A 26,904-nucleotide genomic window follows, 5' to 3' on the forward strand; every position below is an offset into this window, starting at 1 on the left:
ACCTACAGTGGAATGATAATCCTTTATTTGGGGTCATAGCCTACTGACTGTTATCAAACTAATTCACAGTGTTGCTGCTGCTGTAGCAGCCCCAGTGTAATAATAACTCTCACCACACATGTTGCATTTGCTCATGATATTTCCTCTTAAAATATTTATTTAGGAATATTTATTCAGGAGTTAAAGCTACAGTCTGCAGCTTCTCCCACACTCCTGATGAAACCGTTTGAAGCAGACTCTTCATGTTGGCAGTAAAGACTAAACATGGTGTGAATCAAAACATTTCATAGGAATTTATTAAACTGAGTCAAGAGCGTAAGGTTTGTGCGTAGAGCAGTTGACTTCCTTGTAGTCTAAGACAGTGGTTCTTAAACTTTTTCATGTCAAGGACCCCTAAACTGACACAAATTAGACCACAGACCCCCATTTGAGAAGATTTTGTCCCCATCCGATAAGATGTTTGCTTTTAGATGTTTTACCATAGAAAGTGTGTAAAACCCATGACCAAAATAGTCATACATTCTGTCATTGGATGGAATTATCGTGAAAATACATTATTCCCCTTTTTGCTGGGGACCCCATGAACCCAACTCAAGGACCCCTGGGGGTCCCCAGACCCCGCTTTGAGAACCACTGTTTTAGGAGGAGCATAAGCCAAACTTTGGGACAGTAGGCTCGGCTGCCTGTGTGCAGGACAAGAGGTAAAGTTGGTGTCTCGTCAAGTTAATCAGGGACTGTCAGGAAGGAAGTCAAACCACCCCACCTTCAAGATAAAAGCGTGAACTTTATCGGTTTGAATAAAAGATAATCTATTAGTAAACATTTTCATACATGGAATAATTGTTTTTAAATTTACTAAAACGTGTGTCTTAATTTAGCTTTTGTTCCATCTATGCTCAAGAAATGTCTGACCTAGGTGCTAATAACTATTTTGCGTTGAAATTTCACCCGGATGTGGCGTATTTCAGTTAGGCTGGCTTGTCAGTTGAGTAGTTAGGTTAGCAAAGGAGTCCAGGGCAGTCTGAGTGGGACATCATGTAGGTTATCACAGACTGTGTGACTTTAGAAACTCAGACCTCGGTGTTTTCTCCCTCTCTTTGCTCATCTGGAAACTCATCTGCGTTTTTTTTTTTTTGAAAAAAAACTTCCAACCGACAATCATGTTCCTGCGCGGGTCTAAAAAGCGACGGTCGAACCGCTCGGTAAGTTATGTGTGTATTTGTTTTACCATACATTTACTTCTTCACGACTTTAACAACTCAGTAACTGCTTTGGGTAACCTCTCATACGCTAAACAAACTAATTTTAAATGTTTTGAAGCATTTGAATGCTTTACTGTAACAGTAGACTTGAAATGAACTTGTGGGCTGTTCAAGTCCAGCACAGAAAACAGCCCAAGCGGAACTCTGTCCCACCTTCACCTGGCTTTTGTCTCTGTGAACTGTTGTTTGAAAAAACGTCCCACTCATTTCCTGCACTTATAATTAATTATATGGTGGTATTTTATTATACTTTTTACCAGAAAATCCTGCATTCTTTGTGTCTTGAGTCATTTCGGCCGCCCCAGGTTAGTCAGGAGGGGTCAAACTACGTCATGGGTTTGTAACTTACCTGAGCAGGTTGGGATGTGGTGGCTGTAACCTGAACGTGTTTATCACTTTTGTCATGTTTTCATTACAACAACAACTGTTACATTATGCTCCAGTGGGAAGTTTGCCCAAAACACAGCCTATATGGTCAGTTCACTGACCAAATGAAGCTTGTTTACGGGCCAGATTAACAGCTGTGCGGCCATGAAACATCTGGCTCTGCAGCACACTTGGGAAATGTCCAGAAAACTGTAATTATACCACATTTTTTCTTGTAAAATTCACATACAAAGTAGATTTACTGTTTTAACAGCAAACCAGACTATGTTTCTGAACTTAGTTTAAATCTGTGTTAGTAGGTTTATGTACAAAATCGTTAGTATATAATATGGATCTTATAATTTACATGTAACATATCCTTTATTTAAGTGCTTTAGCAATAGTTAAACACTCAACCTGTTCCCACCTGACATAAACAATAACTGCACTCAGGTATTAATGAATGCCATCAATATTTAATGCAACAGTCCATTACATCAGCACTAAAAAGTAAGTTTTGAATCATGTTACAACACAGACGTTTACAAGCGTAACATAAACACATGTGGTTTCTGTGTTTGTGCATGCATTGTGTGTAGTTACCTCAACAAGTTTGTAGAACAGAGGATATAATCGATGCCAAAAATGTGATGGTTTCAAGTTCTCAAATTTAGGCATTTGCTGTTTTTCCTTGTCCTACATTGCAGAAAATTTGATATCTTTGGGTTTTGGACTGGTGTTTGAACAAAGTAAGAGTCTAGGGAATTGTGATGGACAATTTTCACAGATTTGATGTTTTATAGACCAAAACGATGAATTGATGAATCGAAAGACTAATCAGAGGATTAACCAATAATGAGAATAATCATTAGTTGCAGCCCTAATGTCATAAAATGATATCAGATATCATCTGCTATGATACAGATTAAATGTCTTTTTCCTAAAAGCTGCATTACAATCTAATTTTGTTTATATCTTATATATACACATATATATATCAGGGACCGTATTACCCACCTCGAGTTTAGATTATATATTATTTGAGGACTCAGTAGTTACAGCCAAATATAATGTAATTATATCAATATCAACCATCATTATGTTATATCGATTATTTAATGTTAATAGACTAAACATGATAAGTGGCATCATAAAGTAATCATCATAAAGATGTAATTAACATTGCATAAGAAATGCATAATATAGCCTTTGTTCCGCTACAGTGTTGACAGATATTTTCACAATAGTGATATAATGTAAGCTGCTTTATAAATTCAACAGAATTATGACTATATAAAGCTAAACGTGCGAGTAGGGGAGCTCAATATGAAACTCATGATCTTCCCTTCACAGTTGTGTCAGATGATATCCTCGTGGAAAGACTCTACCCAGGTACATGTCTGTTACGCAAGCTGTCATGCACAGTGGCACTATTTGACAGCCATTAGCCTAATCAGCTTCAAATATTAATCACATGACTGTTTAATAGATTTGTAGGTGTAGAAAATGCAAAAATGTCATATAATCCTTATTTACTGTACGGTTTGCTCCATTAACAGTAGGGCCGGGCGACATGGACATATTTTTGACCAAATACCTCGATGTCAACGTTGTGACAATATTGTAGGGATGACTATTGGTGCTTTCACAAAATATTTACACAATGAGATTTTTGATAAATAATCATCAGTAATGTGGAAATAATGACTAAGTGGGTCTGATAACTTCACAGAATTACATCACTTTACTGTAATTCAGCCTTTAAAACCAGGAAAAGAACACTTATGCCATATCACGATATTACAGTATCCAAAATGTAAGACCATATTTAGTCTCCCCACCTCTAGGCAGGCAAAATTTAGCATGACATGTATGGTTGTTTTGTGATTGTTTAGTGTCTTTTGTGTCCTTTTGATTGTCTAGTGAAACTGTTGTGGTAGAATAATGTGCACTGAACCTGGGCTATCTGTTTAATTCAGCCAACATACAGTGATCGCAGCTGCCTGCTGTGTCTGTGAGCTGCAACGATTAGTTGTCAGCTATTAAATTAATGGCCGTCTACTTTGCGATTTTATCGTTTTTGAAAGAAATTGAAGTCTACATTCTCTGATTTCAGCCTCTCAAATGTGAATATTTCCTGGTTTCTTTAGTCTTCTGTGAGTAATCTGAATATTTTTGGGTTGTGGACTGTTGGTTGGGACAAAAGAGACTATTTAAGGACGTCATGTTGGACATCAACTAATCGATTAATCAAGAAAACAATCGACAAATGAATCTAAAATGAAAACAAACGTTAGTTGCAGACCTACAACACATTAAATGACTTTCAATAGTGACTTTCTGAAAATCTATCAATAGACCCGTGTCATGGAAGACATTTTGCCATGTCGCAAAAGAAAAAGCGCACATGTAAATAATGAAATGAATGATGGCTGATTTCCATTTACCTGCTTTGATTTCATGGTCCTGGTATTGCGCATGCTGGCTCACTGTCATGGTTTCCCATCGTTAAAGTTATTAGTAACGCCCTGTGCTTTTCCTGCTATGACAAGTCTGAACATTTGAATGAACTCCTGCCCACTCACGACAGCACAATAAAACTCCTGTTTGACCCACAGACCAACACTCATATTTGGTAAACCCTTCCAGTTGTCAAACACTGTTGTTAGAGTTGACCTCGGCAGCAGGAAGCAGTGGTGCATAAACCATAAAAGCAACATGAAGTGTTGTGCCACAGAGGGGGATCTTAGAGCTGCTGGCCTGCAGGCTGTTTGATCTTGTCCAGTGAGGAGAGGTGCATCTACTCTGCATGCCAAGGCAGCAATGGCTCTGACCTCTGACCTCCTCTGTTAATGTTTAACCCCTCCAACACCACAACTATGAGCAGAGAAGCAAAACTAAGTGGCAATCACTGCCTCATTTATTTCTCACTTAATATTAGAGCTGCAACAATTCATTGATTAGTTGATTGACAGAAAATGAATCACCCTGATAATTAATTAATATGTTTTAATTGTATTTTAAGAAAAAAATGCCTAAATTCTCTGGTTCCATGAATATAATATGATACAAATGAATATTTTCTGGTTTCTTTAGTCTTCTATGATAGTAAACTGAATATCTTTAGATTGTTGACTGTTTGTGTTTGTGACAAAACAAGACGTGAGGATGTCGCTTTGGACTTTGGTAAATAGTAATTGAGATGTTTTCCCCATTTCCTGACATTTTATAGACAAAACGATTTATTGAGAAAATAATCAACTGATTAATCGATAATGAATATAATCGTTAGTTGCAGCTCTACTTGACATAGTTTAAAGTTATCCTTCCCTTAACTGCACATAGAGTGCTTTTCTCCCACATGCAGTGCACCACTCACTTGGCATTTAGTATGAGTCTAATAATATTGTTCACGTGTATTAATGATCTATTTTCTCGTGTTTATCCCTGGCTGAGCCGGTGCCTTCTGATGTTAGATAACAAAGCTGGAAGACTTTCAGTTTGTCCATTACCTGGTTACACGGTTACTTGGTAGCAACAGAGAGCTCAAGCAAACCAAGGCAGCGCCATGTGATTAAACCTTATACCCACTTAGTGAAAACAAAGGAGCTGATACGAAGCGTCTGACGCCGGTCTAAGTGTGAGCATGTGAGCTAATTTGAACTTGAACGTATTATTTACTTTACCCACACTCAGTTTAGAAGAAACTTCCTACAACCACTCCCACCGTATCCTTCACTCACAGCACAATAGGCAAACCTCATTGTTGGGCCGCAAACTTGAACGCATTATCTTTTGTGGAGAGCTGAAAGGAAACACACATTAAACCTTCAAGTCTGTGTGTAGCCTTGACGTATAGGACGCTACCATCATGATAAGGAAACATGCAAGGAAATGTTGAACTAACTTGTAGTGGTTAATGTTCAAGGCTGACAGGTTGTCCTGTCTGCAACAACTAAGGAGTAAATTAAAGGTTCTTGTCCATTTAAATTCACCTCAGAAAAGAACAGCTGGAAGGACTCAAGATGTTGATGAAATCCCGCTCAGTTCATGTTTTTTTTTCCACCTCATAATCTAGTTTAATTGTGTGATCACATGCTGTGTTAATTAGAAGTAAGTTGATAGGTTTTCATGCATCCTTGGATATGTTTACTGATAAGTCCATCTCTGTGTCTCCCTCTTTGTTTAGTTTTGAGAATTAGCCTAATTAGATGGAGTTTGACCTTGACCAACTTGTATTGAATGTTGTAAAAACTATCTAGAACATTCTCTTGTTTGTCCGTCTGGCAGCACAAAATGGGACTAAATATTTCAAGTAAATTCAAGGCTTTTCTCAGGAGTCCTAATCCTTCATTATTTATTACGTCATGTTTGCACGCAGGCTTACCTCTTAATTACTATCTGTATCCATGCTCTGATGTTTTTACCTTTCTCACACGTTTAGTGACTGGTTGTTAATGGTCTGGCTACTATGAGTGTGCAAAGACACTTACAGTACAGTTAGACACTTACAAAGACACTTTTTTCCAAACCAGATCGTTATGCTGAACTTAATCAAATGTAGGAAGATGTCCACCTCATCAACCTCTCAGAGTTCTGGAGAAATCCAGGCGCAAAATCTAGTTACAGATTAATAGAGACACAGTAAGTCATTCTACATCAAACTAATAATATTACTCTCTGAAGAACTTTGTTTCCAATCAGAAAAAGGTACGTTTACAGACTCACCTGATCGAAGTGCTACCTCAGGAGGGTTTCTTGAGACCTCTGTGAGAGGTCTGACAATGCAAGATTACCTTGACATATAAGAAACCCTCATTCATTCATCTTACCTAATACCTAAAACATGTCATATCTAAAGCGTAACATTGCCGTCTTTAATTTAAACTGTCTAAAACTGTGTCGTTGGCTCTACAAACCTGTAATTCATACCTGTTGGGGTCAAGAGCTGACCATCTCTCATAGACCACCACCAGACGAGTTCAGGCTCCCATCAGCTCCTTTGGTATCTCTTACTTAAAGCCTAATCCAATTTCTGGGTCTGTTTTCTGTTCATAAATGGTCTCGTAATGAATTTAGCGCTAATCCCACTCAACCCAAAGGTTTCCAGTTAAGATGAATTATTTGTGATCTGCTGTAAAATGGACTGTACGGTTTAAAAACAAGGCTTTCTGTGTATGCAGGTCAAAGAGGTCCTGAGTGGAGAAAAATTGAAATACAAGCATGAAGATATACAGTGTAATTTCATCTCTTTAATATCTATTTTATGAATGGAAAGTCAGTAACACCCTGTCGTATCCTGAAGTGTAACCATCTCAGGTCGACTACAGTTCTCCAAACAGGTATTTACTTTAATTCTCTCTAACACTCATAATATTTAGGAGTTAAGCCGTACACCGGTGTTAAAAGTACAAGCATTTTGTGCCTCCCAGGCTCAGTCACCATGTCAAAGACAGCTCAGGAACTCATTTCTAAGAAAATAACAAGAGAAAGGCCCAGTCACCCAGAAATCATCCGTACGCTCCATTTAGCCCGTCTTGTCACCTTTCATACCTGGCTCTGTTCCCGACATGAATCAAAGTGCTGGTTAATAAGGCGACGTGGCGCAGGACAGATCTCGGTGTAAGGCAGGCTGTCACGCATTTAATAAACGGCACATAATTATGGTTCACTGTCACGGGATTATTCCGGACTAACTTGTTCATGTTCCTACGACACTGGATGTAAACATCTGAACCCTGGCACCATATACAAAGCTACACAAAACTCATAGAATCATTTCTAATAAAAATAACCACCTTCAAATATTCTGTTCTTTGGAATAATACAAGAAAGCAAGCTGATAATTGCGCCCACTTCATGTCTCCACGATTTCTTTATGCAATAGTAAAGCACTTAGATCTCATACATCCCTTACAACCCACAGATATCAGTGAGATAAGCAAAACAAACTCAGTGTTTCAGTAATGGAAGTAAATCAGTTCTTGAAAATGTTTATAAAGAACTCCACATGGGAAAACAGGCTTGACTTGATGCGTTAATGGTTAGAACCAATTATCCTTATGACGTGTGTGTGTGTGGGGTTAGAAAAACATCCAAACACAGCTGAGCAGGTACGCACAGGTACGTTGTTGTATCACATATCTGCATTGTTTTGTTTTGCTTTGTTAATAGTCCGTCAGCGTCTGCAAGTGCAATGCATCAGAGAAAATATAGTTTGTATGTGCGCCAGTTTAAATTCAACTCAGGCTTGCTTTTTATGACAGACAAAATAGGTACATGCTTTGTCCTTCTCATGGTGAAATGGAAAACAACAGCGTCACAGAATCCCATCAGATTGGAAAAAAAACACTGATAGCATGCTGTGGTTACAGTGTGTTTTTTTTTACCAATCTGGAAAACAGCTAATAATCAACACATGGACACATTGTCTCTGTCAACAGTTAAGCTCTTCACACAAGAGATAGTTACAGTAGAGTTAAAGCATCAGAGAAAAAGAAAGTAGAGACAGAGTGACTGCATGGAGAGGGAAAGGGTGCAGCTCTCATCCTGTGTCTGCTTCCTTCCTCTCATCTCTAAAAAGAGGCCTGTGTCTGCACACACACACACACACACACACATATGCAGGAATAGACTTAAAAGGGAGATATGAGGTAGTTGGTTTAGTGCTAAGCTGTTAGGTTGCTGTTGGCAAAGTCAGATGCACTGCTCAGCACTTTTGGGAAAAGGCATTGCTGAGATTTTACCTCCCTCATTGTACTGTATATCCTCCCACTTACAAAACACACATTATATGCATTTCTCAAAGTCACTGTTGAATATAAATCTAGCTGTGTGGCTAAAATTGAGGACTGGTCTCCTACAAACAGGTTTATCCGGGAGCTAATTATGTCAAATTCTGGATATCACTTACGTCTTTTTTTTTCTTTTTTTTTTTGTCTGTAGGCAGCCAGCAGGTTTAACACCTACTGCTGGATGTAGTGATATTTTTTTACTGCAGTGACTGGTGATTATACACACTCAACAATAGCTGCTGTGTTTCATTTCAAAAGCAGAATCCAGGAGGGAAAAAAAGTTATATATAAACATAAAAACTCTGACTAAACAGAAATATATTCAGACTAACCATCGGTGCTTTTATATGTGAAATACAACCAGTCTTAATGGTTTATATCTCCACCAGTTCAATGAAGGATTTTGACATAATGTGGGGATATTCATAAACATTAAGTAATCCATGTGAAATCTATAGACAGCCCCAAACGCTGCTAAATAAAAGGCTGAAGCGATCAGCTCTAAGTGCATTCTGCTGGTGGCTTATGTGGAAGCGCTGCTCTCTCCATACCATGTTGCTGTTTCTCCGACCATGTGTAGCAACCGCCGTACGTGCTAAACTCTTTCCTTTAACCCGACTGTCTCGCTCCAATAGCTGTGAATGGTTGCTTCATGGGAGCTGAAGTGAGTTTGTTTGTTTTCAGCAGGAGGAAGAGGACCCAGATAGAGGGCAGCCCTGTATGCGCTGTGGAGACCAGTGCCCCGGCTTCCGTGTCCACGGCTGGAGGTACGAACCCCTAGGACTCTTAACCAGGCCTGTTGCCTTGGCAGGAAATGTTTTTCTTGTACTGTATGTTCACCTTTTGTAGTCAGAGTCTCTCCTACTGCTTTTTGGATCTCGTGTGCAGCTTTGGATAATAATGAGTGACTGCAAGGTCTGAAATCACCTTTTTTAGAGTATTTTTTATGTTTTTTTTACCACCCACTTAAAGTTAAAGACACTTGTGTAAAAATATAATAATGATAATAGTTGATTCATAGAGTATTCGTAGGTTTTCAAGCAAGCAAGATATTAGAAACAAACACAAATATAATACATAAAAAATAGTAAACGCTCAGTAAAATAACTAAAACATACAGAAATTTGATATACAATAAGTTCCATCTCATGATAAAAGAAAGAATATTGACTTTAATTTAAAAACAGATGTAAGATATTTGTGATTTTGCGTACACAGTAGTTATTGTATGTAATACCAATGCTTCTAATACACGAGGTCGGTTAACATCCCGCCAGCAGAGACGTCGTTTTCCTCGTCAGATACAGCGTGCAGCTATATATATATATCTAAATATATAAGAGTCAGTAGTTCAGGGGTTAAATGTGTGTGTTTGCTCACGTCTTAGGAAGTACAGCAACATTGCTACCAATGTAAATCAGCTTAACCGTGATCTGTGTACACGATGAGTGCAGATATACATTAAAAGACAACAAACATGACCTAGCCGTGGCACCGCATGATATTCACAGAGCAGATCAGCCCTACTGACTGCGCACATTAAGAATCACAGCTATAGACTCATGAGTGCCATTAAGCTCCGACAGCAGCAGCAGCAGCTGCATTTAGTTTGAGTTGACATTATCTTCATGGGAAAACAGAAGCACTACAGAGCAGCAGGATTACCAATAGTCATCCCGCAACATGTGCCGTGCGTCCGCGCTCCAGAGATTTAAACTTAAGATCAGGTCAGGTTAAATGGACTCACAAAGCCTGTAGTATTTCTCATTTATTATACTGAAAACAAGTTCATATGGTGCACTCACTCACCAGGAGGCTTTTTAAGGTATAAAGTGTTATGCTTCTTTGATATTACATTTCATTTTATTGATGTAAAAACCTGATTTAAGGCAGAGCCACTTTGTAGAGCAGCGTGTGTTCATCTGGAACACATTTTTTTTTTATGGACACAAGGCAACCTCTACTTAGCAGAAGGATGACTGTTTCATAGGATGTCTATATTGTGTTTTTTGAGTATGTAGAGAGTTTCTGTAATAGCTTGTAAATCCAGATTTTTTTTTTTTAATTTAACGAGCTACTTGAAATTTCAGCCTTCGTACTTCTCACGACTATTTGTTCAGGAGTCGTTGAACACCGAAGAACAATTCATTTTCCTTCTGTTAAGCAGGTTTTTGCGTGCTTTTGTTTGAGCCCCCTTTCTCTTCACTCTCTCTCCTTTAGTCCTTTAGTGTATATCCAGCTGGTTGGGTCTCTTGGTTAGTCTAATCCTGTCAATCACGCTAATGAGATTAAGCCTTACTGCTGTGATAGTAACCCTCTCGACCACTGCATATCTCCCTCTGTGTCCCCTCACTGTCTCGACCTTTCTCCATATGACCCCTGCTTTCCCTTTTCAGGTGTGACTTTTGTATTTCATGAAGTTTTTAATGTATAAAATGAAAGAAAGTGGAAAATTATCCCATAGATTAGGCCTATATGTTATTCCAAAGCCTTATAAAACAAAAAAGTACTTCTTCATTACTGATTATTCATGTGAGAGTAGAAGAAGCAGTATCTCCAGACCCTAAGCCAGGTTTGACACACAGCAAGCTGAATGAAAAGAGAACGGAGGAACATTCATTTCTGGTTACGAATGCTGCATTCACAGTCCCAGATGGGCACTGCATGGCTGAAGCCAACCGTGGTTTGTTGATGGAGAGAATCAAACAACAGGCACAGGAATGTGTACTTTGCGTAACCAAAAGACTGTAATTGTATCTTTTAGCTTATTCAGTTCTGTTCCCTCTTTTCAGGTCAAGACAAAAGCTTTTAGAAGTTAGGATGTAATCTAAAACACGTGTGCTGAGGCTCTACCTCCGGCCACACTCTAGAGAAAGCCTGGCCTCTATAGGCATCAATATGTTTACAGTATGTTTAATCTGTGTAGCATCAACACAATACTGTGGATTATTGAGCTGTTCCGTTTATACGTTTGGCATTAGGACAGACCTGTAATTACTTTTGGGTGCGGTGTCAAAGGGGAAATGCCTTGTTTGAACGTCCCTCAAGCTGATCAAGCAGAATAAGCAACATGAAAGTGATTAAATGATTGAGATTTATGGGGGTCACTTTTTTAAGACCCCAGAGTCTTGTGCAAATTGCATCTTCCTTAATAACCAATTTAGAGTCACACCTTCTCTGATGGAGACGATCATCCAAGTGACCACAGGCTCAGCTGCTGATGCTCGCTGAGAGGGAAGTGATCCATCTTCATCTGGTGCTTTCTCAGACGGAGCTTAAACTGAGGTTGGGGGCAGATGGCGCTTCCGCTGCCCAGCAGCGAGCGAATTGAGTTACTTTTGACCCACAGGTCCCCGCCACGCTTCAAAAGTGTTCAAAGTCGCCATCGCTATTAGTCTGGGTGGCCATGCGGCAATTACTCAGTCACTAATTAGTGGCAGAGAGCTATTGGACAAGGCCCATCTGTTTCTTTAGAACCAGATCTAAGGAGGGCTTCACTTTACCTCACTGCAGTCAGCTTAAGTTATAGATTATCACACCAGCAGCACACGTTTAAAGCAGAGGATTATCCTATAGCTGCTACACTGGATGTGAACTGACTTATAATATATCTATATGCCCAAAAATAGTGGTCTAGATTAGAGCTGCAACAATTAGTCAATCAATCGATTAGTCCATAGACAGAAAATTAAACGCCAACTATTTTTGGTAATCGATTAATCATTTTGAGTCTTTTTTTTTAAAGGAAAAATGCCCAAAATTATCTGGTTCAAGCTTCTTAAATGTGAATATTTTCTGGTTTCTTTAGTCCTCTGTGATAGAAACTGAATATCTTTGAGTTGTGGACTGCTGGTCGGAACAAAACAAGACATTTTAGGAAGCATCTTGGACTTTGGGAAACAGTGATGGACAACAAATCAAGAAAATAATCAACATATTAATCAATAATGAAAATAATTGTTAGTTGCAGCCCTAAGTCTAGATCAGCTGTTTGAAAGTTGGCAGCTATCACAATTAAGGCGGTGATGCATGATGTCAGACTATTAAATTGTTACTTTAAAAGATTTTTTTGGTATAAAGCGACTTGAAAAAACTAAAATGTTGACAGGAGTGACTCATAACGAAGAATGTAAGTACACAGCGTCTTCTCTAGCAGACGTGTCCCGACTGATATAATAACCCAGAGACCAACTAAAAATCAGATGAGCTGGAGTGAATTCAGAAGTTCGTGTGTGTGTGTCTGTTGTCATGCGTGTCCATCTTGATCACATAGCATGACAAATACAGCACAGTATTGCTCATAAGCCCCAAAAATCTGTGCCGCTTATTTCTGTGATTAATAACTGCGTCAAAGCAACAATCGTCCATCTGTTATGAATCAGTTGCAGCAGTCTGGTCAAAAAGACACAGCGAGTTTACTCTCTGTGAGTGTCGCTCGCTCGGACTCTGGTGTTTGGCATCTCCAAAGGCGTCGTGAGTAAATTGGCTTATCTTTTCAAGTACATTTAAAAAAAAATCACATGAGCGTGTAGGTACCCTGAGAACTGGTGTTTGTATTTCTGAAGTGCATGTTTGTGTTCAATCTTTTTGTTTGAGCCCACTATCAGCACGGAGGAGGGTGGGAGTCGGGGGTGGCGGGGGCATTGAAAAGAGCCGCGCAGATAGAGAAATTACCACATGGGAAGGAGCTCTCATAGAATATCCTGCTCTTACTGACAGACAGGCTGACAGCGGACATACAACAACCTTTATAGTTTTATTGGAACATCGGTGTGGATGGGAGAACGTCAGCAGGCCAACCTGGACTAATTTGTCATGATTACAGCAGGTAATGGAGAGACCATATTTTACTGTCTAACAGGATTAAAGGGACTAGAAACTCAAACAGTTATTAAGTTGTGGAGATGTGGGCAGAGTGAATGTTATGTATGTGTTAAGAATAGGGTTCTTCTAGTGTGTCATAGCCTGACTTGTTTTGTACATAAAGGATGATCTGTATGGACTTGACGTGCAGAACATGACGTCATGTACGCTTAGTGTTGTCACTTATCTCACCTGTGCACAGTTAACTGTCCATTATGTATCTCAAGAAGGAAACTATATGTTATTTTTTAAAGAGTTGTCATTTTATTTAATGATTTAGACAAAAAAATATACACATGAAAGTACTGGCTAATATATTACTGGTCAAACTCAGGTCAGTTTGGGATCTAGAGGAGGGACGAACAAGCCTTAATCTCTGTGTTCAACAAAATTAAATTGATTTAAAATCCCCGCGACAAAGGCTGTCAGGCTTCCAAAATTTCGAATGAGTTTATTTCAGCTTCATATAGTATATCAATATTAAGTTTCTGTTTATTCCTCCATCTAATACTCAACTGGACTCCTGTTGGCAGACGCTGTGCACTCCCTCACCCTGCTATATTATCTTTTTTATCTTTATTATCTATCTAGTTTATTTATAATTATTGTATAGTTGTAATTATTTTGTGTAGTATCTATGAGAGGATTATCTATAGCCAGTAAATACAAACAGAAGATTCACTTTTAACAACAATAACAGCAGCAGCTGTACCAGGAGTCTCAGTAACAACGTTTTTGTCCAGCAAAGCAAATTTAGGGGCAGATTGTGAATTCCTTTCTAAAGCAGCATCTGCTGTGTCTCCTGGTTAACAACACACATGGCTGGTTGTGGATTCAGTGTAGTACGTTTCCCTCGTATTTTTTGGTTTTTATTTTCCCAGACTGCACAGCTTTAATTTGCACAGATGTTACAGGGACACGGGAGTATAGTACTCCTTAATTTCTGCAGTTTATGCACTTTTATTTTGACCTTTGCACTGAAACGCGCAGGTTCTTTCACAATTAATTCGAGGTACTTACAAGTTGGTATCTTTCCACCACTGATCTGATTTTGACATTTTTTTGTTTTGCCATTTACAAAATTATGAGAATTACCATCACAACTCATTTGTTTTTAACTATAATCATAGCTATTCACAGGACAAACAAACTATATTTGATTTGATTTTCCTCTCTGATATTTTGACATGTCAGCACCAAATGTTGTACATACTTCAGCTTGAGGGGACAAATCCTTGCTGTATTACATCAGAGGCTTGTGACTCAAATAATTGAACAGGACAGGGCTCAGAACAACAGGGCTTGGTGAATTGCAGTGTTGAAATACCCTTCAGAAACAAACTGCTTTTAAGTTAGTGTAGTCATGATGAAACTACCAGAGAAATAAAATAGGTATGTTATAAAAACAAAAGCCTCACCAGGATCTGCACTATAACTACATAGTACACTTTATTACAGGGGGGATGATTTGCTCATTTGTGGGTTCAGTATTCTGCCTGTTGTGTATGCAGTATAGATGTATATTTAAATGTTTTTGATGTGTACACAAACCAGGTTACAGTCAAGTTCAGCCCTAATGGCAAGATAGGTGGAGAACAAAGAGACATGATTTGAGACTCTCCTGCATATTTTCAGACCTCAAATTTGCTCAAATTGGCACTTTGTCATCTCTCAATTACTGCAGGTTGCATGTGAGGGTTGGCACCCGCTGATGATTATATCCCTGTTACAAATGCTTTCATGATGTGGAGGATGGTGGATGACGGATGGGGGAGGGAGGAGATCGAGGGGTGGGTGGGTACTGGTGGGGTGACACCGGGGTGACACGTGGTACATCTGCCATCTGTCCCATCATGCCAGGTCTCCGGCTGTTTCCTCCTACCCACTTACACAGGCATGCGCGTGAAGCCCTCCCCTTTTTGCACACACACATACAAATACAGCTGGGGTGGGATTCGTGCCAAAATGGCTTAGGCTAAGCTGACTCGCTGTGTTTACACAACTGTACATCTCTGCTGAACTAAATGCTGCTTCAGCTATAAACTCCATTACTACCTGTCTTTTGGGAATAAATAAATGGATGAACACTAATTTCTTAAAGTTAAATTAGGATAAAACTGAAATCCTACTAGTCTGCCCTAAAACAAAAAGAGAAGTGCTGTTTAATCATGTGGGGAAATTAACTCCCAGGATTAAATCTGAGGTTAGAAGTCTTGGTGTTATTTTAGATTCAGATCTAAGCTTCAAGTCCCACAATAACAAGATGATTAAAACATCATTTTTCCACCTTAGAAACATTTAGAAGCTAAAGTATGACTATTTATAAATCAAAAAGATGCTGAAAAGCTGATTCATGCCTTTATTTTAAGGAGACTTGATTACTGTAATGCTTTTTCTATTGACCTTCCAGAAAAAAAAACACTGAGAGACTTCAGCTCAATCAAAACTCTGCAGCTCGGCTGGACTTTAGTCCAGGTGGAGCTCATCTGCACTGGCTTCCTGTATCATTCAGAGTTGACTTGACCTTCAAGTCAATTCTGAATGATACAGGAAACCAAGCTACATGGCTGACTCGCTTGTTATTTGCCTTCAAGAACACTGTGATCATCTGCTGCTGGTTTACTGGAGATTCCCAGCAACAGCTGAAAGAAAATCAGGGATGCAGCCTTTATCATTTATGCCCCAAAGCTATGAAACACACTACTGATAGATATGAGGGAAGCAAGCTCACTAAATACTTTAAAAGAAAGCTGAAAACTTATCTATGAACTTTAGCCTTTAACTAGCTATGACTTTCCTGATGCAGGCCTGAAATTTTTGCACTTTGCTTCATACTGATGCACTGCTGCAGCTCTTTTAAAATTTTGTATTTACTTGATTTTATGCAGTCTATGTATTATATTTTTAACTTAATTACTATTATTATTATTCTTCAATGGGTTTCCATCTTATGTTACATTAATTATGGTATTCTATCCCTGTTTTTCATTTTGAAGCACTTTGAGCAGCATTTCTTGTATGAAAGGTGCTATACAAATAAAGATTATTATTATTATTTATATTGTTTTTACCTGACTGGCAAACATGGCCGTGTAAGGTGTCAACTAAGGACAGCTGTATGTTACATGCATGTATATTGTCCTGGTATCCCACAGCGCTGCAGCATGTCTTGACTGTTTTTTCAATTGCTGAACAATTAACTTGTGTTGAGTAAAGAGGGCGGAGAGCATTCGCACTGACATGCACTTATTACCGGATATTTCAAAGCCTTTTTTTTACGAGCCGATTGATTAGAAGAGAAGCACTCACGCAGTTTACACAGTTGTGTGATAGCTTTTTGGTTGTGTGGGGGGTTGGGTGCTGGAATAAATCAGCTTTGTGCCTTGTGAACTTGAGCCACAAGTACCAGCTGGCAGGCGGTTACGCAATCACAACAGAGATGTACACATGCAGTACTTGGTGCATATGGCCGCATTGTCACATCCACACGCATACATGACACCCACACCCTCAGTGTCACCCCGGGGGCACTTTACTCTGGCTCCACCGGTCCCCACACGCAGACACACCCACCACCAGATTGAATGTGGCGAGGAGTCCGAGGACAAGACGGGGTGTAATACGAGGCTGAGGGAGATTATTGCTCCTATCTTCACCTCCCTCTCTTTATTGCCACAGGATTGACAGCCAGGCTTATGTCAGTGACCTCGTTTTCTGGTTGTTTGGTAGACAAATGTTTGGGATGTGCTGGTCCTGATGCAGATCTGGGGAGATGTCGGTGTAGTGTGAAGTCTTATCAGTGATGAGATTAAAGTGTGAACACACTAACACTATATATTTTACATATGCAGAAGATTTTCAGTTCTGACTTTTCTGCAAAGTTTTGAGTTTGTTTTAAATTATCTGGAGACTGCCCCCAAGTGCCTACTGTTGTATTAGTAATGTTTGACTGCAGGGAGTCTAGTTGAGTCAAACTCAAGAATGTTTGTGGGCTGGTTTGTGACATAATGTCTCCAACGCAAAGTGTGTTCATAAATACAGTAATATGGTAACAAACTGTGGAAGTGCCCACATGAATGTAGTGTAAAGAGAGTTACCATCTTCCTCTGACTTAATTATAGGGTTCCATAATTAACTGAACCTGTTGGCGATAATAATGATATTTTTAAAAAACGCGAAAGGCCCTCTCTAGAGCAGTGTTTGGTTTGTTTGTTCTCTTGTTTATACACTAATTAAAACATACTTATGAATATTATATCCCATTTCTGCCGAGTTCCACTAGATGCCACTAAATTCTACACACTGCACCTTTAAGTCTTGAGTAAGGTTCAAATTTTAATGCTGTAGTTTGCACCTTAGTACCTGAAGCACCAGGAAATCCCATCTCTGATTTATTAAATGTATTGAATTAATATGTATTGAAAGATCTGACATTTGAGTTGCCGTTGCTTGTTGTGGAAATCAGTAAGAAGTCCCCAGAGGTGAAGCCCAAAGCTGTCCTTGTCTCCACAGGAAGATCTGTGTGCACTGCAAGTGTGTGCGAGAGGAGCATGCGGTGCGCTCAGTGCCGGGCCAGCTGGAAAAGATGATGACGAAGCTGGTATCAGACTTCCAGAGACACTCCATCTCCGACGACGACTCGGGCTGCGCCTCAGAGGAGTATGCATGGGTGCCACCTGGGCTCAAGCCCGAACAGGTAATGTTCACGTTACAGGGCAGACGCAGAGTGGAGACATAAATTAATGCTACAAAAGCACGCTCTCACTTGGACATGTTCATACATTCGCTCAAACAATTTGAAAACTTGCATGTCCACGGGAAAAAAAAGATATTCAGTGTTTTGATTTATTACACCAATTGAGTAAATTGCTGTCTGTCATTTATGCCTTGATGTGAGCTCACCTGTCTCCTCTAACAGGTATACCAGTATTTTAGCTGCTTGCCAGAGGACAGGGTGCCTTATGTGAACAGTCCAGGGGAAAGATACCGAATCAAACAACTGCTGCACCAGCTTCCAGCCCACGACAGTGAGGTAATATCACTGTGACTCCCTGCTGACTTTGGATGCTCTAGACTCTAATAGAGTGGTGACACGCCAACTAGGGCTGAAACAATTAGTCGTTTATGTCATTTTTCAAGCACAAATGCCAAATATACACTTGTTCCAGCTTCTCAGTTGTGAGGATTTACTGCTTGTTGTCTCATGTGACAGTAAATTGAACATCTTTGGGTTTTTGGACTGTTGTTCAGACAAAACAAGACATTTGAAAACGTCACCTTAAGCTTCAGGAAATTGTGATGGTCATTTTACACCATTTTCTGACATTTTATAATCATCAGATATTGAAAATGAATGTAAGTTGCTGCCCTGAAACCAACAAGGAAGAGGTGAATAAGTTTAGAAATATATTATGTATGCACATGCTAACAGGTATCTTTGTTTTTGCAGCCACAGTACTGTAACGTGCTTGACGAGGAGGAGAAGAAGGAGTTGCGTTTGTTCAGTCAACAGAGGAAAAGAGAAAACCTCGGCAGAGGCGTCGTCAGACTCTTTCCAGTAACTATGACTGGAGCCATCTGCCAGCAGGTAGAGCGGCATTCTTGTTTTATGTTCAGAAAATGTCAAGGCAGGTCATTATAAGACTCAAAAGATAGGTGGTGTTAACTGAAAAATATTCCTATATAACAATAAGGTATGCAAGTGAAAGCCTGTTAAAATAAATCAGAACCATGCAGAAGAAGCATTTCTTTTTTATAAGATGGCAAGTAGGTGCAGGTATAGCTCAGGGGCCGTAGCACACTGGGATTTAATGATTACAGGGCTGCAGCATTCACCTTTTGACAATATACCATCTAACTTAACTTCTCTCTGTGCCCCATGAGGGATGAGAATCACAGATGAACCCACAATATGATACTATCACGATATTCTCCCCACGATAACGAGATATCATAACGAAGGCGATTCTCCGATACACGAAGAAATAATCTTATATCACGATATCTGTAGCTGAAGAAAGAAAATATTATTTCAAAGAGCAGGAAATATTCAGATAATATACAATGTTTATTAACAGTACATTAGTTTCACAGAAAAGAAATACTGCCAAGTATAAATATCAGAACACTGCTAACTGTAGCCTCAGTTTGTATAAATAAAACAGTAAAGTGATGCAATTTTCTGTTCTGTTTCTGTTCCAGCTGTTCTATTATTTGTCTTCACCCACTTAGTCATTATATCCACATTACTGATGATTATTTATCAAAAATCTCATTGTGTAAATATTTTGTGAAAGCACCAATAGTCATCCCTACAATATTGTCGCAATATCAATATCAAGGTCAAAAATATTGTGATATTTGATTTTGTCCGTATCACCCAGCTCTAATCACAACACTGACAACCGTAGCTTCAGTTTATGCCTCACACGGAGCTGACGGCAGCGTTAATAAGTCAAGTAAGAAACAGCAGAGAGGCGACGTCGTGCTAATAACCCAAAGATTTATTTACTTTTCTGTGGCAGTAAACACAACACACGACTATATTCAGAGCTTTACAAGATATTCAGGGCTGAGTACAGTGATGTTAACATGATAAACAGCAGGGCTACAGCTACATACTGACACTCTCCCACAGACACACACACACCGGAGAGTCTCTCGTAGTAGAGCCGAGCTGAGCTACAACAAAGTTACCACAGAGAAACACAGAAGGGCCTTGAATGTGCATCTAGTGACTGCCAAAGCTCCAGTGGACTCTCTGTGTTTCCAGTGCAGACAATGACAGTCTGACAGCAGCTGCTCATGGCTGGTTTAGTTTGCTTGTGTTTCTTCTTTGTTGTCACCTATAATTGCCGTCCATCTGACTGTCACCGGTCTGTTCAGCGCCTCCATAAGGAGGTGGAGGATAGTAGCGCTCAGGAGTGGCCCTGCGTTTTACAAAAAAAAGTATCAATACCTGGCACCAGTGTATCGATAGCGTATCACAAGTGGAAATATCGTGATATGTTGCAATATTTTTTTGTCTCATTCCTACGCCCCACCCTCATCTGATCAAATCTATCTCTCTAGTGTGGGAGACAGATCTGCGGTGGAGACATAGCTGTGTTTGCCAGTCGGGCAGGAAACGGCAGCTGCTGGCACCCTCAGTGTTTCCAGTGCGCCTCCTGCATGGAGCTTCTGGTCGATCTCATCTACTTCTACCAGGACGGACAGATCTACTGCGGCCGGCACCACGCTGAGAGGCTCAAGCCCCGCTGCCAGGCCTGCGATGAGGTGACCGTCCCCAACATGTCTCACTCTAAACTCTCGTTAACAGCAGTGTTTCGCAGCAGCAGTGTAGTGAGAATCAGACTATGGTGGTGTCCCATCGGTCAAATAAACATATTACATAACTTCATTGTACCTGGTTTAAATCTCTGATTGTTGTATATCATCCTGCTCTTTTTCTCCTCGTGTTTCCTTTAATCTCTCATCTCTAAACTGTCCAATGAAGGCAAAAAAGAATTCTTAAAACAGTAAGAGCTATAGTAACTTACTCATCTAAGAGATGAGTCTGTTTATTCAAAGGTGATGTGTGTAGAAAGATATTAAAAAACTGTATGTGTGTCACCAGACCCTGGCACCTGCTGTACTGTGCTGTTTTGTTCTATTTTAACATTTCCTCTCATCAGTGCATAGTAGAGGGGTATTTTTCTGTCAATCTCTTCTTCTTTTGAATGGCCTCTCAGTGACTTAAGAGATTAGTTGACGTAGTTGACTAATGGATCTGGCACGACCGACCTACAAGAGTTCTTTAGACCCAGAGGATGGCTAAGCCTTCAACTGGAGGGCACCGATAGCATCTTTTTTTTTCTATCTTGTTAACCCAAATCCTCAGTACTCATTTTTACTACCATAATTTGTTTACGTCCCCGCTGTGCTGAGTTAGAACACTGCCTCTGTCTCTGTTTTACTTTTCGTCTCTCAATCCTAGATTATTCTAGCGGATGAATGTACGGAGGCTGAAGGAAGATACTGGCACATGAAGCACTTCTGTTGTTTTGAGTGTGAGGCAGCGCTGGGCGGTCAGCGTTACATCATGAGAGAGAGTCGACCGTACTGCTGCTCCTGCTACGAGTCGCTGTATGCGGAGTACTGCGATACCTGTGGAGAACACATAGGTACTGAATTCAGTCCAAAGAAACTCACTTACTTACTGGGGATTACTGGGTAACACTTATTATTCTTGCTAATAATTATACATATAAATGATTCAGACATATTTTATTTTAATCATGAGTAAATATAAATAAAGCCTCTTTCAGACATGCACCCTTATTACATAAATGTGATGACAATTTAACATGTTGGTCTCATGTCTGATTAATGGCAGGAGACACTTTTACATGAAAATCACAACTGCGATCTTACTAAGTTGGGCTGAGTAACATTTCTGTTAGAATTTCAACACGGCTCAAGTCTGAATTGAATGCCGTCAGATTAACATAAAGGCTGCAGCAGCACAAGTTTAAATACACAGAGAAAAAGTCTTATTCACCTCATAAGGAGCTCTCTATAAATATATCAATCAACCATCATCTCCTTTGCACAGAGAAAATAAAATTAGTTTAATAAACCAGGAAACATCCTAAATGAGCCAATTTTAAGTTGTTGAGTTATCGATGTCACATCAATCTATGAATTTCAGGGTTTGTATGGTCATGAAAAACCTGGACATGTCATTGAATTTTAAGACTGTAAGGAAAAAAACTTTTGTAAAAATGTGAAGTCACGAAAGGCTTTTTGGAAAAGTCATGGAAATCCAGTGGCCAAAATGTGTTAGTAGTGGTCTCTCTTCTTCTGCTGCATAAATATCCAGCAAAAGGCTTCACATACAGCATGTGAGCAAATGAGAATCCTGATGTAACATCTTGTCTTATTAAAAAAAATCGAAAAAAGTAAAAAATTATGATGAAAACATATCTTAAGTGACTCACTGTGAGAAACCAGCAATGTAGCTTCTGTCTGAAAAGGGCTTAAATGTCACAGGTGAATGTTTCTCCCAGAAATAAAATTCTTAGACGGTCGCTAAACAGTACAGTATGCATTAATATTTAAATTAACTAGTATAAAAGTTGTGTGTTATATATGAACAGTATAGTAGAAATACTGATATGTATACATACTGTGTGTGTACAGTATACACATACTCAAAGTTCTGCTGTTGACATAAACTATAATTTCCTCGTAGGTATCGACCAGGGCCAGATGACATATGAGGGTCAGCACTGGCACGCTGTGGAGTCGTGTTTCTGCTGCGCCCGCTGTCAACTACCTCTGCTGGGGCGTCCCTTCCTCCCTCGAGGGGGGCTCATCTTCTGCTCCAGGCCCTGCTCTCTGGGAGAGGACCCCAATAACTCTGACTCCTGTGATTCGGCGCTGCAGAGCAGACCACCTCAGCATAGACGCTGTGGGACAGCAGAGAAACACCTGCAGCCCCAATGTGGTTCTCCACTGCAGCCACTAGAGGGCATCAACCTCCCTATAACTCCTGCAAAAGACTGCATTCATACTGCAGTGGAAAACAGAGGTGAACATGGTACATTGGTGTTACACCCAGATGAGATCACACATTCGCAAGAAATGATTCTGCAAGTTAAAACATCTTTTAGAGACTGTTTTTTTAACACATTTATTTCCTCTCCCTCTATCAGGTGTTCACTGCACTGCTCCAGTTCAAAATGGAGTTCCTTCATCCAGTGGTCATCCTCATCCAAGAGGCTCCTACTCACCTCTTCCCCACATTCATCTAGGAAATGGCCTAGGACCGTCTTGGCCCAGCGACCTTCCACATTACAGTTTACTGCCAGGAGACTGTGGTATCAAACCAGCTGCCAGTGGGGAGCTAAATGGAAATACTGGACACCCCCTCACTAGTATCAACTCAAGAGGAACCTCTACTGCTAAAGACTGTAGGAACTGGGTGGAAAGGACAAATCAAGTTATGCAAGGTATCATAAATCACTGATACTTCACACTTTAAATGCTTGACTTAAAAAACTTGGTATCAGTATTATATTATAACTCATCTGTCTCTCTCAACTAAACTATGTGCTCTATTTCTCTCCCCAGTGTTTCCTCTCCAGAAAAATTCAGCGTCACACACGAACCACCTCATTCCACCGGACTCGCCTCCCCTCCCGCCCAGCAACACGTCCATCCTCCCACCTCCTCTGCCCGTCAAGTCGCGTGACTTGATGCCACAGGATTCACCCCCGCCGATCCTCCCCCAACCAGAGGACGACGGACCCTCTGATTCTCCGCCCCCGCAGACTCGCAGCGGGACAGCCAGGGTCAGCTTCAGAGAACCGATCAGCAGCAGCTATTCTGTTGATGAGGATGATGATGATGATGATGATGAGCCGCAAGAGGGTGAGGAAAACCAGCAGGACGAAGATGAGGTGGAGGGAGGTTTCGGAAGCAGGTTAAATCTACAGAAAGGCATTCCACCGCAGATGGATCTACTGGGTGAGAAATGGTTTCCGCAGAGTGTAATATCATCTCAAATTTGGGAATCCGGCTAATTTTAGTTTTTTGTGTTTTCCAACCAGATGGATCCTCTTACCACCAGCGCAGTCTGCGGCGAGGGTGGAGTCGTTGCCGTATACCCTCCGACCCCGCTCTCCACCCGGGCAGAGAGCGGCACTCCCGGCGCTCGCGGCCCGACCGGCCTCGGCTGGACACCCTGGACTGGAGAGGCGAGAAAGAGAGCCGGGGCTCCGCCATGGCCTCCTCGTTGACCCTCCAGCCGGGCCAGTACAAACATGAAGACTCCTGTTCTACGTGCTCCTCATCCTCAGACTCGGAGGAAGAGGGCTTCTTCCTGGGACAGCCCATCCCTCTGCCCCCGCAGCTCCGAAAACACCAACCTGAGGAGGGGAAAGAAGGAGAGGTAGAAGACGACAGGGAGGCACAGAGAGACTGGGGACTGAGAGGCAGCATGAGGCGGAGAAGAGCTCAGAGTCTCGGTGCAAAGGACAAAGATAAAAACTGTGCCATCTCCTAACCCGAAACATAGCATCTTATTTTTATTTTTTTTTTAAGACAACAAGAAGAACTAACACACTACTTGGCAAAGGGAAGTAAAACAAACCTCAAAAGAAAAGTCACTACCTTACATTTATGGTAGCGACTTCTTTATCTTGCAAACTTTGAGATGTTACAGTGTAGAGAACATTGTTCACAGTGTATGAATCATGAGTAGTGATAAATGTGGAATGATTATCAGCAATGTTTATATTTTTATTATACTTTAACAACCAGCCCATGACTCAGACCTCTGTTGCAATGTGAGAGGCTGTGAAATGTTACTGCTTTTCAACATTTCCATCATTTCCATATGCAAACCTTCAGTAGCAGGTATGACCAGAAACTGACAGCCAGTTGTTTTCAACCACACTCCTCCTCGTGTCTAACTGTTAACTCTACTTTAATCATGTTTCTGTGCTCTTATGTGCAATTTTACACGGCTGTAATATGTTACAGATATGAATACTAAAAGGCCAAATATTATAGGATGGAGCATGATGACTCCCAACAAACTGTGGTAGATTAATACTTTGAAAATCAAAAGGATTATCAAAGTATTTTTGGGAGGTGAGGAGGGGAGGGTTGTTATCTGTGTTGTATAGTCCAAACAAAATATTGCAAAATCTGTATTCACTTTTTAAGTCTCTAATCAAAAAAAACACTTGTATGGCTTTAACGTCATTTATTTTTATATTCTCGGTGTAGGTCACTGTTCTTTACTGTTTTGTTTGGGTTAAAAGCAAGATTATAATGATAGTTTCTGTTTCTGATTGGAGTTTTGAGACTGTTTTATGGTGACAATAAACTTGATGAAGTTGTTAAAAGTTTCCATTATTTCTACTACACTTAATATCTTTACCACAATCAAAACAGACCTTTAAACAGCTTAAAGTCTTCCGGCATGTGCTGAATAATGAAATATGAGTTGACTATTAACTGAATTATGGCAGCAGAAAACAGAAAGTGCTTATCATCCAGCAGCACAGGATAATGGCACGGAGTCATGTGGCCAAATTGTTTCCTTGTAGGAAACTGATTGGACCAATCAGCAAGAAGGGGCGGGCTCTGGAGGGGCACACATGAGTTGTCAAACAGGTTTGCCTTGAGCTGTTAAGTGGTTTCAAACACATTCACACACATTCACCTCAGTAGGCGAGCACAGCTTATATGTGGGACTTAAAAGAGAAACCCAGGAGTTCAACAGGAGTCGTCAAGGTGAGTTTTCTGTAGCAATGCCAAAAAACTTTTCTTGGTGACTTTGTCCAAGTAGCTACAAAAAAACAAAACCAACACCTTCTCATACAGGCAGACTTCAGCTTGTCAGGACAAGACTGCGTAGGCCGTGAGTCAACAGTTGTTTACCTGTCCTTTTGTGTTTCTGTGTCATTTGTCTTTGGCGTTCTTTTACCTTCCATGTTTGGCATTTACCCTAAATAGCAGAACAAGCAGACACTTGACCCACAACCACTAAATTAGTGTCTATTTGTGTTTGTCTGGTCCACCTCTTTGGTTTGTAGTTCACTAGCCTTCTACTTTAATTATGTATCACCCTGTCTGGGTCTCTTTTAAAGGGAGATCGGTTTGTTTTGTGAGCTCAAGGAGATCTGAAAACCTCAAGGCAGGTAAGAATGGAGGTACGCTGGACAGAAAGTTCAACAGCTCTGTCAGCAGGAGTCCGGCCTGGCTCAGACTGGAATGGCAAATATGTAGAGAATGTGACTGGCAGATGCAGACTGTTGCGAGCGGCATCTTTCAAACTCACTCACAGTATCTTAAGTACATACAGAAGTACAGAAAAAAGTTCCTGTGTTTACCGAGTTCATTATTATGACCTTTACCACAGTAAGAGGCTTATAACTGAACACAATGATGCTCAGTCGAACCTCTTTGTTTTGATTTAACCCACGGAGGCTCGTAGCTCAAGAAAAAGCCGGCTACAAACCCTGGCAACCGGCTGCTTTATTTAAAGATGAGGAGCCATTGTTCCCATAGCAGCTGTTGGTGTGTGTGATCTGCTCTGTATTGCCTCCAGACAATAGCTTGTTGACAGCTGTCCTGATGCACCTCCCCATCACCCCTCTCTTACACACACACACACACACACACAAACACACACTTCTGCTACTCTTTTCACAGGCCTTCTACTGACTGAAAATGAACTGTCAGTTTTATTGTGTGTTTGTCTGCCGAGATGACTGCGAGTAATTGTTCAAATCCGTCGCAGCCGGCGGCCAATGAACTTGCAGGATGTAAAGTGTTTCAGGAGAGTGATTGGTTGCAGAAGAGAAGGGAGGGTTTATGGGTGTCGGGTCTTTTGTTGAGTTGGCTGTGTCCTGTCTGTGTTTAAGTACTTTAAGTGTGGGAGAAAGAGATGCTTGCTTGTGTTTTGAGGTAAATGTTTTTATTCTTCTTCTTCACCTGATTGATGTCTTTGTTTCTGGTGCTGATGTGATGTCTCTTTTGCACAGGATATCCAAATGTCAAGGAATTGAGATGCTGGGGTTACATCTGTTCAAAAATGGAGGTGATAATGCCACACAGAGGCACAA

At 40.4% G+C, this 26,904-nt stretch overlaps 1 protein-coding gene across 1 annotated transcript; it reads left to right on the plus strand.

The window, feature by feature from the left end:
• The first annotated feature begins 983 nt into the window (after positions 1-983).
• prickle3 (prickle homolog 3) lies at positions 984-26,868 on the plus strand. Its single transcript, XM_042409952.1, has 12 exons — positions 984-1,202; positions 9,107-9,189; positions 17,798-17,981; positions 18,204-18,317; positions 18,735-18,872; positions 20,357-20,560; positions 21,261-21,447; positions 22,518-22,856; positions 22,981-23,277; positions 23,399-23,794; positions 23,878-25,570; positions 26,824-26,868. The coding sequence occupies exons 1-11, from the start codon at positions 1,161-1,163 to the stop codon at positions 24,330-24,332; spliced, it is 2,439 nt and encodes an 812-aa protein (XP_042265886.1). The 5' UTR covers positions 984-1,160; the 3' UTR covers positions 24,333-25,570; positions 26,824-26,868.
• The last annotated feature ends 36 nt before the right edge of the window (positions 26,869-26,904 follow it).

This window comes from Thunnus maccoyii, chromosome 4 (assembly GCF_910596095.1).
Source record: "Thunnus maccoyii chromosome 4, fThuMac1.1, whole genome shotgun sequence".
Lineage (NCBI taxonomy): Eukaryota > Metazoa > Chordata > Actinopteri > Scombriformes > Scombridae > Thunnus > Thunnus maccoyii.